General features: G+C 42.0%; 1 protein-coding gene across 4 annotated transcripts in view; it reads left to right on the forward strand.

The window, feature by feature from the left end:
- Positions 1-15,626, forward strand: part of MTRR (5-methyltetrahydrofolate-homocysteine methyltransferase reductase) — a 33,452-nt gene that overhangs the window by 80 nt on the left and 17,746 nt on the right. For 2 of the 4 annotated variants that reach the window (XM_024578475.4, XM_071219704.1), the window contains exons 2-6: positions 1,580-1,748; positions 3,446-3,599; positions 6,419-6,536; positions 10,236-10,614; positions 13,036-13,158. In XM_024578475.4, the coding sequence (XP_024434243.2) occupies positions 1,620-1,748; positions 3,446-3,599; positions 6,419-6,536; positions 10,236-10,614; positions 13,036-13,158 (903 nt within the window). In that variant the 5' untranslated portion in view covers positions 1,580-1,619. Of the gene's footprint in view, positions 1-2; positions 86-117; positions 232-1,579; positions 1,749-3,445; positions 3,600-6,418; positions 6,537-10,235; positions 10,615-13,035; positions 13,159-15,626 lie in introns of those variants that run through there. The other 2 variants (XM_045186336.2, XM_045186339.2) reach the window with 2 other exon arrangements.

Genomic DNA, 15,626 nt, shown 5'->3' on the forward strand with positions numbered 1-15,626 from the left:
GTGAGTGTTTTGTGGCAGCTGCACCCCTGTTCGGGACGCACGCTCATCGCCAGCGGAGGGGCCGGCGGAGGGGCGGTGGCTCCAGGTCAGCCTGGGCACAGACCTCTGCGCCCTTGGGTTCCTACCCCGATGCGCGCGCTGGGACGTCAGAGCTCTGTCGCGCTGAACTGAGGGCCTAAGACGGGCTCCCGGGACCGCTGGCCCGGCGTTTGCACGAGAGAAGCTGGTTCTGTCGGTATCTTTGTTCTGAAACCTTTTGTAGTCGGTGGTAAAGGGCACATTGGGGGCGCGGGGACTCGGGGTGGGTTTTGGGAACTGGCGCTGGAGACTCAGGAATGTTCGGAACACGGACCTGGCCGGATGGGTCGTACTGGTCCAGCGCGTCTCTGCCTGACCTTTCTCTGCGGGTGCCAGGGAACCGCCTCTGAGAAACGTGGGGTGCATTACCTGCTTTATAAGGTAGTTAGAGGACGAAGAGGTTCGGCTTGTTCTCTGAAACGCTTATATCTGTACGTGGCTCTTAAAGTGTTCCAGATGGTTAGCTATAATAATAATTTGTGGCGTTTTTGTCATTACACTTTCAGAGTTGCCAGTGGGCACTAAATGTGTAGTGTGTTTATATATACTCATTTACACGTTCCTTTATTCTGTTAGTTGTATGCCAGGCGCTGTTCTGTTCCTTAAGCAGATTCCATGATTGTTAACATGTTCCCTAACAGGATTCTTTTATTATTTTTAAGTTTCTTTGTTGCTTAATTTGCCCTAAGATGTAACTGGCCAGAGAAGCATAAAAATGTTGGTGGTTCACACACCAAAGCCAAGGTTTTCATTTGGCATTCAGTTTACATTTTCCCTACATACTGACAGCCCCTCAGGTGTAGACACTGAATGAGTATGAGAAGTCTGTGAGTGTCCTTTATTTGCTTACTGGTTTCTCTTCAGGAAAAATACGTATACTAGTAAAGCGATTGAGCGGATTAGAAATAATTACTTCCTGTCTATACATAATAAAGTACATATACACTGCACTTACATATATTGAGTCAAATAGTAGTAAGTGCTTGATAAAGTTTATTTCTAGTTTATTTAGCATTAGAATCAGGTACTAACCATGACTCCTACAACTTTAATGGAATGCAAACAAAAAGGTATCTAGGAGTTGTTGAGCACGGCTGTGTCTCAGCTGATGCTCAGGTGCTTTGTCTCGGGCAGTTGACAGTACTCCGATTATCCCACGTAAGGGTGCAGGAGCGGAGGCACAGGTCCTTTGGGAGGCTCGCCTCCACTTCTGCGGCTGTGAGTGAGCCACCCTGGATTGAAGCCCAGGTAGTCTGACCCCAGAATGGTTTTTGAATCATGGAATTCGAACTTCATTTCACCTCCTGGATTGATAAATTCTCTTTTTATGACCCCTTGGGAATTAATGCTGGCAAACAAAATCAGGGAACTGTATTTCATATTTTGTGTGGATAGTGTTGGAGTCTTTTTTTTTTTTAAGAATATGAGGGAGAATCAATACCTGCAGGTTGTTACTGCTTCATTAGAAAGAAAACCCCTTTCTCCCTTGTTCATTTTTCAGTGTAACTGTTCTCGCTGCAACAAGCATATGCTTGGAGGCGATGAGAAGGTTCTTGTTGCTCTATGCCACACAGCAAGGACAGGCAAAGGCCATAGCAGAAGAAATACTGGAAAAGGCCTTTGCACATGGATTTTCTGCAGACCTTCACTGTATTAGTGAGTCAGATAAGGTAATAGCTGTTACTCCTGTGGTTTTTACTGTTTTATGCTTTGAAGATACTTTGTTTTGGAGTGATGTTAAACAACAAAGTAGGGCTTTAAATGCCACAATGATCCTTTTTTTTTTAATACTCAGGAATTTATTTTATAAAGTGTATTAAGATCCCTGCCAGGTCTTCTTGTTTTAACATTTAGGTATCCATTTGAATTAGACTGAATAGACTGAACTGTCTCAAAAACTTAAACAGGTAATTACTCAACCCACATGAAACTAGTAGTCTTTGCCTTGTTCATCTTACTGGGAGAACAAATGAGATGTCTGTGTTCACATGCACATGTGTGCTTCCCACTTCAGAACTCCAGTGCCCCATTTGTGTTTCTCCGAAATGAAAATGTTGCCATTTGTGTCAAAGTTCTTCCCAGTGAAGGGACACTTACTTCTTTTGTGAAATAGAATTTAAAGTAGAAGCATAAGTATCTGGAGTAGACTGGGTTTCTTTAGGTCCAGGACTGCTTGCTTGTGCATTCAGTCTCTGCAGAAGTCTGTACCTTAGGATAAATACGATCTTAACAGGTTTATGTTCTTCTTACAGTTCTGTTGAGACCTCCAGGTACTACTGTTTTATATAAGTTAGGTTGTAGCAACTAGCAGGGTCTTTCATTCAAGCATAAGCTGAGGTCCCATCTGCTAAGCGGTCAGATTCAGTTCAGTACTTCAAAAACTACCCTGCCAGTACACTTGCACTCAAATTCACAACCTCCTCTGGGCTTCCCCCACGTCTTCAGTTCAAAAGACTAGACTGTTGGCAGCACACTTGATTTATAAACTCAGCTCATGTGAGGAGAACAGCTAGCTCCTTTATACACCAGGGCCAAGGGGGTCACCCGGCAAGGAGAGTCCTGATGGACACCACCAGGTGGCAGGTTTTGTGATTCTGTAGTAACTTCAAAGTAAACTTGTGGGGGCCACATGATGGAACACAACCTGAATCTGTTACCAAAACAGGGTTATCATACAGCTAACCCTGATTTGGCCCCTTGGGCCACCTCACCACCTCGGTCAGCAGCTATTTCAAAGTCAGGTGAACAGTTTATGTTTTTCAATACCATGTTAGTAACATCGTTTGCTCTCTCCAGCTGGATGGTTTCTCCAGTTCTTGATCCAGTTTTAAACAGAGTTCTCTACTTCCTACATCATGAAGTCATTTTTGAGGTGTAGTTACTTTAACAAACCTCATTGAGTTGAATATACAACTTGTGAAGTGCCCGTAAGCACGGAATCTCCTGGTAAAATGTTAGATCGAATCCTTACCTATGACATCAGCATGAGCCGAACTAGATAATACTCATGAGCAGTAGAGCTCATGGAATTGTAAATAGAAACAGTGAAGTGTTCTATTTGAAATGTTTAAATTCAGGTGAAAATTAGAATAAAGAAGCCTGATTTTAAGACTTGGAAACACTGAGGATCTCAATTGATCACTCCTGATGTTCTCAGCTGGCTGGAGCCCCGAGGGAGTGAGAGCCAATTTCTCTGATAGCTGAGGAGTAACAGTTTGCCTTCCCAAGTTGAAAATGCTGTGTGTGCCTCCGCCTGTATGCCATATGCAGTGCTGATGACTGGTTCAAGACAGGAAACTGAGCTGATGATGTGAAGTCAAAGCTATACAGAGCAGTAGATCCCTGACATGACATTCTTGTTTTGTAGTATGATCTAAAAACTGAAACAGCACCTCTTGTTGTGGTCGTTTCTACCACTGGCAACGGAGACCCCCCTGACACCGCCCGCAAGTTCGTGAAAGAAATACAGGACAAGACGCTGCCGGTTGATTTCTTTGCTCACCTGCGGTACGGATTATTAGGTATGTGCTATATGTTCTCTTACTCTACTGCTCTTACTAGCTTTAATGGTGGCATCTGAATGTATCTTTTAAAACCATAGTGTATAGTAGGGCAGACGTAGGTTTACAGTTGTGCCTATGGAAATAATACAATAATTAATAAATCAAGAATAAACTCTGTTTCACATACTCACAACTGTAAACCTCCTTTTGCCCCACCCTGCACATAATTGTATGGGTTTTGTTCTTTTTTGGTTTTTATATAAACGTGTGATTTTTCATCGTAAATGTGCTTTGTTCCATGAAGGCGTCAGCACAGCACCACCTCTGCAGAGCCCCTTGAGTAGCACTGTTAACTGCAAGTGCACGTCCGATTCAGCCACGACACGTTGCAGACTGGTGGTGGCCAGCCCCACCACAAGCCCACTGACCCAGAATTCCTGAAGGAGCACCCTGCATGCTGTACTGCTGTGTAAAAAAAATCTCCCAGGTGGATCTGATAGCCCTCCTAAGGACCAGTCCCCTAGGATGGTGGTTTTCCACTTGGAAATCATTTTTTTGGTATAAATTACACATATGAATAGAATACCTTCTGTTTGTCCTGTAAGTGAATATTTGTGAAATATCTTAAAAAGAGTAGTATTTTGATTTTTTACAGGTGTCAAAAGTGTATACTCTAAAAATGAGACATTAAAAGCTAATACACAGATATAAAGAAATCAAAAAACAAATATCCATAAATCCTCATGCCAGTCAACTATATACATTAATCTGGCCACAGGGGAGAAGCAGCCTCGGCTTCTGTGTTCTCACTGTGCGTGTTGGTGGAATTGCCAAGGTCACCGACTGCTGGAATACATGTCCCCTCATCAGCAAGGAAGACGTTCCCCATGGGAGAGTGTAGAAACCATACCCAAGGCCTAACATACAATTTATACAAATGGTTTGTTAGTTTGCTCCGTTACTATAATTATGATGTGCAGTTGCATACACTGAGAGTAAGTGGCTCTGTTGAGTCAAGTGCAGATTTGACACAGGTACATGCAGTAGGACCCCACTGTCACCTGGACGGTGTCCTTGTGTTAGCGAGTGTCCAGTCACCTTGTGTACTTACAAAAACTTATCCTGTGGGGCTGACAACGGCTGCTTCAGAGAAATTCAGGTAGGGCCCACAGGGTACTTGCTGGCATTTGTTGAAGGCATACGTAGGCACGCTTAGAAATTAAACACAGAGGGCTAGGAGAAGCCCAAAGAAGTGTGCTTTGATTATCAAGAAATGGATCTGTTTCTGTTTAAAACAAAAACAAAGGGAAAAAAAAAACAACCCCAACAAGAAGAGCTGCTGGAAAGAGGAGGTACTGCCCTAGTTTCCCCCCTGCTGGTTGACCAGGCACCCTGCAGAGGGACTTCTGTGTGGGTGTTGGCTTTCAGTCCTGGCCTCACATTGGGACCAACTGGAGGAGTCTTCATTGAATTCCATTACCTGGGCCTCCCTCCAGCGATTCTGACTTAATTGTTCTGATGTAGGGCCCTGGTATCAGCATGTTTAAAAGCTCCCAGGTTAAGAAACACTAGTCTTCTGTGAAATGTAGATTAAAATACTAAGATAAAGGATCAGATGGACAAGCTCAGCAAGATATGACACCAGGCAGGGAATTCAGGGTCCATTTTCCTGGTTTGTAATCTGTATTGTTTATCTTTGAGAGTGATTCCCGTGACAAGGTATCCAGCAAGTTTGGATTGTATCCAAATGTAACTGATTAGAAATGGTTGACTGTGGGAACTGGGGTCAGGGGTAGGGGTGGAAGGTGACAGCAACGGGAAAAGGTGGGACAACTATCATTGAACAACAATAAAAAAATAATTTAAAGAATTAAAAGAAAAAAGAAATTGCAGATAATGACCCTGACTGAGGTCTGTCCTGTATAACATGTTCAAAAGAATATTTTGGAGTATTTGCATGTTTTTAATGCAAGATTTTCTAATTTTTAAGAGTGAACATGTATGCATTAAAAATTCCTCAATAAATTGCTAAAGAGGAAAGACTGAAGCCCATCCAGCCATTACAGACTGTCTTAGGTTCATAAATGAACCCACCGATATTTCACTTTATTCTTATTGGGAAAGTGCATAAACAGTAAAAAGCTGAGAAATTTGAGCTTTTAATTGTAGATTTTCAACCAAGTATGAAAATGTTAGTCCAGTTTCTTACCAGGAACACAGTGAGTAATGGTTTACATTGTGGACAGACCTTCTGTGCTCAGGGCTAGGGGTCAGCAAACCCTAAAAAGGTCCAGATGGTAATTATTTTGGGCTTTGCAGGCCATGCGGTCTCTGTAACAGCTACCCACCTCTGCTGCAAAGCTTGAAAACTGCCATAAGAGTATGTGATCAAGTGGACTTGTCTGTGTGCCAATAAAACTTTATTTACAAAGAAAGATGGCGTATTTGGCCCACAGGCTATAGTTTGTAGACCGTTGTACTAGACCAGAAATGTCTGCAGATACTGAAATGATGTTTTTAAACCAAATCCTCATTTTAAAATTCTCAGATTTTTACACAGATCCATGGAAACAAGAATGTGAAAAAATTTTTCTGTTAACAGTGGCCAAAAAAGTATTTGTTGTTTCAATGTGTCTGGTACTTTTCCATTATAAAATAGAAAAGATTATTTCATACTTAGTATTACCCAAAGAAAAAAGTAGTAAATGCAAAGCTATACATTATTTCTTGCTCCATCAAAAAGAGCATGAATGGTATTGTTTTAAATGTTTTATTTGTATGTGTCTTCTCTAAATTTAAAGCCTGTTGTGCACTGATAACTTGTTTGGGCGTTTTAGGTCTGGGTGACTCAGAATACACGTACTTCTGTAACGGGGGCAAGGTAATTGATAAACGCCTTCAGGAGCTTGGTGCCCGGCATTTCTATGGCACTGGACACGCGGATGACTGTGTAGGGTAAGAGCAACACACTTCTCTGTCGTTCCAGAGCCCTGTTTGTACGTGATGCGGGGTGGCAGGTGTTTTAAGTGCCCCAGCCTTCTCAGTGTCTGCTAATGCAAGAAATTGCAAAAGGCGTCCCAGTACAGTTACCTTTATCAGAAATGTGTAGGTATTTGAAAAATCAGCATTTTCTTTAGGAACTTGGATAGCCTGTGTGTGTGCCTTTCTCTGTGGTGCACACAGGGGAGGGTCCCCTCACGTGGAGGGTGCCCAGCCACCCATGCGTCACTGGGAGGGAGTGCAGCTCCGGCCTTCACAGCAGGCTGCGTTCCTTGGCACTTTCTTCCTTACATTTTAATGTCCACCAGAAATGCAATTTTTATATTCATTACTTTTATTTATTCTTACTTCTACAGTTCAGTATTCCACACTCTTGCCACCATTCACATCCTCCTAATGTTTATTAAAAGATCTTATAGATACTGATTGTCCTACAACTTACTCTGCCATCTAACCTTTAACTACTTTAGCCGCACAGCACGCACACTGGATTTTTTCTATGAGGTGCGTGCATTAAGTGATTTCTCACTACACCTGTGTTGATGAATGATGACAGACTCAGCCAGTGTCTTGTTTTTCTGCATATTACCACCTCGCATGAGTGTTGGATATACTGGGTTGGCCAAGAAGTCTGTCGCATTTATTTCCATAAAAGACACTTGTCATTTTCACCAGTAACTTTATTGATGTGGATATTTTGAGTATGTTGGCTATCTCTTGCTATTGGTTTCTAGTGGGTAGAGGCCAGGGGTGCTGCTAAACATCTTCCAGTGCAGAAGACAGCCCCCCAGCCACGAATGTCAGTAGTACCAAGAAACTTCACAGACCACTTTGACACGTTTGATCAGTCACAGCACCTCCTCCATATACTGCACACGTCTTTTTTAACGTTTCAGTTGTGTTTTTACCTTTCTTGAAATAATAAAGCATAATACGCGGAAAATGTCGTGTATCTTCTTCCAGCTTCAATATTAAAATGGCTGCACAAAAATTCACCAATTTTGATTTTTTTCTTTTTAATTCATGCTGATATGATAGTCTAACAAAATTGTTTCGAATGAAGTGAAAGACAACTAAGCGCTACTAGAGCCACTGTACAGAAAAAACCCTAACGGGCTTTTTGGCCAACTCAGTACTTTCATGCCACTAAGCTCCCCCTTCCTGCCCATTGTTGCCTGCAGCTGTGATGCTGTGGCTGTTCCTGTCCCCAGTGCACATGTTCTTCCTGATGGTGGTGACAAAGCTCTCCCACATTTTCTTGCATGTTACCTTTTAGTTTTGTCACTTTACATTGGACTTCTTAATTTTCTTCCCGAACCTCACTGACGTTAAATGTTCGTTGTCTTGTATGAGCTGTTCAGTTGCTAGCTCCTCATGTGGTCCATTAGGCCTGTCACTCTGTCCTTATTTTACTTTTCTTTAAAGGCTTTTGGTTTCCCCATTCGTTGATTGGATCAGGTGTTAACATTTTTGAATGTATGTTTCAGCTGCGTGTCTTAAATTTTCAACCTAACTACCTTGCTTGAATTTTCCCTTTTCTAAAAGTAAAATATTTTCAAGAAGACATCCTAGTTCAATATACCACCACATCGAAAGTGTTAAGAATGCCGACTGGAGTCCAAATACCTAGATGTAAATCCTTGATCTCTCTCCCCTAGTGACTGAAACCTTGGTCACATTACTTAAACTTTTCGTGCTCCCATTTCTCCCTCTTTGAAGTAGATGATAATAATGTGTGTTATGTAAGGTTCTTGGGAGGATGAAAGGAATTAATACAGGTTGTCCTCTTAGAATAGTGCTTTCCATACAGTAAGCACCTTGTGAGCATTAGCGTCTATGATTTTTATCTTCGTACTTCTGAGTCGTGAGACTGGTTTTTCTCATTGTAGCTGTCATTTTTGAACCTGTAATTTTACTACTTTTCTAAAGGCTCCTGAGGGTAAGCTGTACCAAACTGAGGACCTAATGAATACAATGAAATTATAGCCAGTAAATTAGAGTCAATAATACAGAGTTTAAAATGAGCCTTTTCTTAACAGTCATGCAGTTTTATGAATTGGAATTTAATTGGTACCTCCTTTCGGTTGTAATTAGACGAAGGTGTTGTTTCCAAGGTCCTGACACAATCTTTCTTGTATGTTCACTCACAGTTTCTCTGCAGGGAACGTGGGGAAAGTTACTGTGGAGGAATCACACTTTGTCAGGAATAAGTAGACCAACACATTTCAAATGTACTTGTGATTAATTCCACTTACCTAAAGGAAGATTGCTTCCCCGCCGATTGTCTGCCTCCCTGGAAATTTTACCAGAAAAATTGTTCAGAACCGATAGAAGGTTTGAATAGTTACTTAGTCAAAAGAGTTAGCATTTATTTCACTGATTTCTTGGTGATATTTTTATATGTAGGAAATAATCATTAAGTTGGCTAGGCAGAGAAAAATACTGCATTCTATTGATGTGATTATTAATTTGTAATATTAGATGAGCCTTGGATTTTGGGTAAGTTCTGTTAGCCGATTCAGAACCTAGCATGCTTGTTTAAAATTAAAGCTTTTTAAAATAAAGATTACCAACTCTATTTTAGGAAGTTTATGAAGAGGCATAACATTCCTATTACCTACTACTAAAATACTGGGTTGGCCAACTGTCCATTTTAGTTTGTTCCATAAAATAAAAGACACATTTTTCATTTTCACCAATAACTTTATTGATTTGGGTGTTTTGAGTATGTTCGCTGTCTTCTGCATGGTATAACCTTGAATGTTCTCAATTAATGTCTCAGTTTGATCGCTGTCAACTTCAACCGGTCTACCCGACCGTGGGGCATCGTCCAGCAAGCACAATCGCTCAGCACAAAACTTAGCGAGCCACTTTTGACACGTTCGATCAGTCACAGCACCTTCTCCATACACGGCACAAATGTTTTTGTGTTTCAGTTGTATTTTTCCCTTTCTTGAAATAATAAAACATAATACACTGAAAATGTTGCACATTTTCTTCCATCAATATTAAAATGACAAAAATTCACCAATTTTGATAATTTTTTTAAATGCATGCTGATATGACAGCTGTCACAGTACAATCTAACAAAACTGTTTCGAATGAAGTTAAAGACAACTAAGCGCTACTAGAGATATCTTATGGAAAAAAAAACAAAAACAAAAACAGACTCTTTGGCCAACCCAGTATCTTCATTTCTGCCCTGACTGGTGTGGCTCAATGGATTGGGCACTGTCCCTCAGAGCAGAAGGTTACCAGTTCGATTCCCAGTCAGGGTACAAGCCTGAGTTGCAGGCCAAGTGCCCTGTTGGGGATGCGAGAGACAACTGATCGGTGTTTCTCTGGCTCACCGATGTCTCTCCCACTCTTTCTCCCTCCCTTTCCCTCTCTCTAAAAATAAATAAAATCTTCAAAGTATCTTCATTTCTGTTCTTCATCTTTTATATTAGCTCATATTTTACAGCTCAGTGCTGAGGAACTCATAGTAATGTTCTGCTTTTTAACTTAGTCAGTCATTGAATAGACTTGTAGTGTTTTTGACAATTGCTTGACATTCTGCATAATGGGGAAACACTGCCATTACCTGTTCTTACGTATTTAAATGAAGAACTCAGGCTTTTGTTTCTTCTTCCCTTTTTTCTTATAACAATCCAGTTTAGAACTTGTGGTTGAGCCGTGGGTTGACGGGCTCTGGGCTGCCCTCAAGAAGCATTTTATGTCAAGTAGAGGAAACGAAGAGATGACTGGGACTCTCAAAACAGCATCAACTGCCCCCCAGAGGATGGACCCTGTGAAACCGGAATTAATACACATCGAATCACAAGTTGAACTTCTCAGATTAGATGACTCAGAAAGAAAGGATTTTGAGGTTTCGGAACAAAATGCAGTGAACGGAGGTCAATCAAGTGCTTTGATTGCAGACTTTGAGTCCTCACTTACCCATTCAATACCCCCGCTGTCCAATGCTTCTCTGAATATTCCTGCTTTACCACCAGAATATTTGCAGGTGCATTTGTGTGAATCTCTTGGCCAGGTAAGCAGTCTTACTTCATGCTGTGTATTATCTTACCACGTATGTGGGGTTTCTTTCTTTTTTTTTTTTAAATTACAACAGAGGTCAACGATCTATGGCCTGCTGGCCAAATGTCTGCCAGCTCTCTGTTTTAAATAAAGTTTTATTGGAACACAGTGATGCCCATCCATTCATAGGAACACAGCCATGCCCTTTTATTTGCAAGCCCTCTGTGGCTGCTTCTGCGGTGGTAGAGTTGCATAGTTACCCCAGAGGCCTGCCCTCCATGTATGACAGAGGCAGTTGTGTTATATTACTTCTGTCTTTGAAGAAGTACATGGTTAAGACCTCAGTTTTTCTGTTGTGTTGGAGAATTAAATTCTCGCAGCAGCTAAACTTAAAAGAATCATTTAGAGCAACATCTCTTTTCCAGGGTGGATCTTTGCTATTCTGTGTGCTCCATTTTGGGGATTATTTTTTTTCTTAACAATATCTTACAGACCTGTTTTGTATATAGTAAGGATTTTTCTTTGCAGGGGTGTCCAACCTTTTGGTGTCTCTGGGCCACACTGGAAGAAGAGTTGTCTTGGGCCACACACTAAATACATTGTGACACATACTCACAAAAAAGTCTCATAATGTTTTAAGTAAATACAATTTTGTGTTGGGCTGCATTCACAGCCACCCGGGGCTGCATGTGGCCCACGGGCCGCAGGTTGGACACCCCTGGATAGAACACCTTTTTCCTGTCAAATAAGTGACTTTAAAGTGGTTTGTAAAATTTTGAGCTCAAGTGAAGTAGTAGCTGACTTCCCGTGGTTGCCAGTATATGGCCCTGGAACCCCTACAGCAGCGCGCGTTGGGTAAATTCTCTGCAGCCCGGCTTTGAATGCGGCCGATTGGAGCCCACGTGGGCTTTCTTACGTAAGCCGCACCCTCGAAGCAGTGGTCATGATTCCTAGTCTTTAATTTTCTTTTTAGTAAAGAAAGACTTGAAATGAGAAACAATTTAAGTACAACTTTCTAATACATTAGAACTGTTTGCAAACATCTGATGTGATAGTAATTTTTTAGCATCATATTTTTTTATCTTTCTAAAGCTTTCATAAAAGCTAGTGTGAGTTACTGTTTTGGGATTTACGCTGCATTAGTTTGTGAACTAAGTGAGGTAATTACAATAAGGTACATTTTAGTCAGGTTTGGGAACTGAAGAAAGCAGGCATGGCTCCACATTAAAAGATGGACTGCCCAGGAAGTTTACTCTAAGTGTGCTGGGAGAAATGTCAGGGGACAGGCGACCAGTAAATCGGCCTCTGCGGGAGGGTGCAGAGCGCGCAGACCTGCTGCAGAGCCCGCACCTCCGCGCTGCAAGGGTGGAGACGCGTGATGGTGGCCCGGTGAGCCCTGATCAGTCAGTCTGGCAGGACGCTTCAGTAGGGTGAGGGCCTGCCGAAAGTTTCTTTTATGATAGGTGTCACTAAATAGGCTTGAGTTGTCAGTAATGCGGTTAAAAATCTCAACTATTTAAGGAAAACTATTTAACCTGCTCCAAGGACACACTTAGAGGGAAAGAGATTGGAAAAGTCTCTCTTACTAAGGCATCCTTTCGGGGTCATGGCTTTGAGAAATGATGTGCGGGGGAGGGAAGGGTGCCTCAGTCCCCCCCAGTGTTACCTACGATTCAGGCGCTCAGCACTCACCCTCTTCCAGCTTCCCAGGCAGCCACTTACCTGAAATGAATTTACTAGCATTTTGTTAAAAGTAAGTCTCTACTTTTAGTAGAACTTGGGAACATCAAGTTGGAAAAGGCATGGGGACAGTACAGAATCAGGTTTTTTTATAGTTTCCAGGACCTGCGCTGTCTAATACAGGCACCACTAGCACGTGTGGCTACTTAAATTCCCGAAGATTAAATGAAATTAAGAACGAATCCAGCTCCTGAATCACACTAGCCATTTTCAAGTGCTGAGTAGGCACACGAGGCTAGCGGCTCCTCTGTTGGCCAGTGCAGGTATGGAGCATCTCGCCACTGAGAAAGCCCTGTTGACTGTCACTGCCCACGACTGACCACCTGTGCAGACACCTTCCAGTTGTAAACACCTGTCATTTCCTTCAGGATCACCTTCCTAAAATACGCATGCCTGCTATTTCACTTTGTACAGCGTATTAGGAAGGCTGTTAGAAATTTACGTGAAAATGCTCGTATCTCGTGTCAGTATCTCAGAAATTCTGATGTCTAAGACAGGGAGTTTGAAGTATGATGAGCTTCTCTCTTGAAAGATGGAGAAGCGTATGTGTGTAGTCACTTACCTTAGGAAGGAATACTTATATAGCCAGGATGTTTTATAAGATCCGTAGATCATATGTAGTCACTTAGTGAAGCAATGGTAAGTATTATTGAAAAATGCACTTAGTAACATTTTGTCGTATTTGTTTCTCAAGGAGGAAAGCCAAGCACCCGTGACTTCAGTGGATCCAATTTTTAAAGTTCCAATTTCAAAGGCAGTTCAGCTGACTACGAGTGATGCCATAAAAACCACTCTGCTGGTAGAATTGGACATTTCAGTAAGTTACAGAATTTATTTCCCAGCACAGTCATGCTGTCAAGGAGTGCAGGGAGACCTGCTTGTGTGTATTCTAGTTCGTGCACTCAAGAAGAGTGAGTCTCCGACAGGATTCTGGCCTTTTATTCTTTTTTTTTTTTTTTTAAGTATATTTTATTGATTATGCTATTACAGTTGTCCCAGTTTTTCCCCTTTTGTCCCCCTCCACCTTGTACCCCACATTCCCAACAGCAACACCCCCCTTAGTCTCATGCCCACGGGTCCAGTGTGTAAGTTCTTTGGCTTCACCATTCCCTATACTGTTCTTAACATCCCGCCTTCTATTTTGTACCTACCAGTTTTGCTTCTTAATCCCTGTATCTTTTACCTCATTCTTCCCCTCCCCCCACCCTGCTGATAACCCTCCAAATGATCCTGTTCTGCTTGTTTGCTTAGTTTGTTTTTGTTTTTGTTTTTTAGATTAAGTTGTTGATAGTTGTGAGTTTGTTGTCATTTTAATGTTTATAGTTTTGATCCTTTTCTTAAATGAGTACCTTTAACATTTCATATAATAAGGGCTTGGTGATAGTGAACTTCTACTTTACCTTGTCTGGTTAAGCACTTTATCTGCCCTTCCATTCTAAGTGATAGCTTTGCTGGATAGAGTAATCTAGGTTGTAGGTCCTTGCTTTTCATCACTTTGAATACTTCTTGCCAGTCCCCTCTAGCCTGCAAAGTTTCTTTTGAGAAATCAGCTGATAGTCTCATGGGAACTCTTTTGTAGGTAAGTGTCTCCTTTTCTCTTGTTGCTTGTAAGATTCTTTATCTTTAACCTTTGGCATTTTAATTATGATGTTCTTTGGTATGGCCTTCTTTAGGTCCAGCTTGTGTATGACTCTCAGTGCTTCTTGGACTTGTATGTCTATTTCCTTTACCAAATTAGGGAAGTTTCCTTTCATTCTTCTTTCAAACTAGTTTTTAGTTTCTTGCACTTCCTCTTCTCCTGGCATCCCTGTGATTCTGATGTTGGCACTTTTGGAGATGTCCCATTGTTGTTTTACTTCTCCTCATTTTTTCGAATTCTTGTTTCTTCTTTGCGTTCTGGTTGACTGTTTATTTCTACCTTATGTTCCAAGTCATTGATTTGAACCCCGGCGTCCTTCCCTTCACTGTTGGTTCCCTGTGGATTTTTCATTATTTCACTTAGCGTAGCCTTCATTTCTTCTCGGTGCTTTCGTCATACTTAATGAGTCTCTGAGCATCCTTATCACCAGTGTTTTGAACTTGGCATCTGATAGGTTGACTCTCTTCGTTTCATTTAGTTCTTTTTCTGGGGTTTTGTTCTTCTCTTTCATTTGGGCCATGTTTCTTTGTCCTTCAATTTGGCAGCCTCCTTGTGTTTGTTTCTGTGTTATGTAGAGCTGCTTTGACTCTCTGTTTTGGTGCATCTGTTACATCGAATGAGGCAGAACCTTAGGTAATCACCGGAGTGGGTCAACCCACTTCATTGCTTTGTGGCTTTGTATGTGGGGGAGGAGCCAGAGGGGAGACAATTCTGCTGGAGGCTTGCTCAGCACTCACCCTGTTTCCAGTCACTTCACCTACTTTTATGCAGCTGGGGCCTCTCTAGCTGTTTGCCTAGTGGCGGTTCCCAGAGTGGCTGGGTTTGTGTACATTCTAGGACTGTGCAGGCCCTTACAACAGACTCTCCTGAGAGACCAGCAGTTTCTTCTGCTGCCCCAACCCCCATTGGTTTTCGCAACCCACAGTTAATGAGGCTTTATTTCCCTGGCGCTGGAACCATGGGCTGTGCAGTTTGGCCTGGGGCTGGGATCACTAGCTCCCCAGGTCTCCCTCCCGATCTTTATCCTCCACACATGAATGTGGGACCTCCCGTTCTTCCGGCCGCCACCACCTCACTGCCACCACACTGCGTCCTCTCTACCCCTGCTCCCTGTCTCTGCTTCTCCTATCCTTCTGGATGAATATGGCTTATTTAAACCCTTGGTTGTCAGACTTCCATACAGTTGGATTTTCTGGCAGTTCTGGGGTGTTTTTTTGGTTTGAGGTTGGTTATGATCCTTCTTATGGTTGTTCAAGGAGGTGAAGTGTGTCTACCTATGCCTCCATCTTGACTGGAAGTTGGACTTTTATTCTTAACTCATCATATTTCTCTCCACCTCATACCTGTTTTCTTCTCACTTCAGGGAGGGCCTAAAATGAGCAGCTTGAGAGAATAGTGTTTCCACCTTACATATTATCCATGAAAGTATAATGGCATCAAAACAGCTTTTCTATGCGAGAAGAGTCCTGGGAGGAAGCTGTTTACCTAGGCCAACGAGCTAGTTGGAAATGGAACTCAGACTAGACAGTCAAATATTAGTTCATTTTTTCAGAGCACCGGTTCTCCTTCCTTTGAGAATCTGGAAGAAAATCACTGACCTTCTTTCCAGAGAAATGATTATGTTTAAACATTTCCTACAGCTTCAG

This window comes from Desmodus rotundus, chromosome 1 (genome assembly GCF_022682495.2).
Source record: "Desmodus rotundus isolate HL8 chromosome 1, HLdesRot8A.1, whole genome shotgun sequence".
NCBI lineage: Eukaryota > Metazoa > Chordata > Mammalia > Chiroptera > Phyllostomidae > Desmodus > Desmodus rotundus.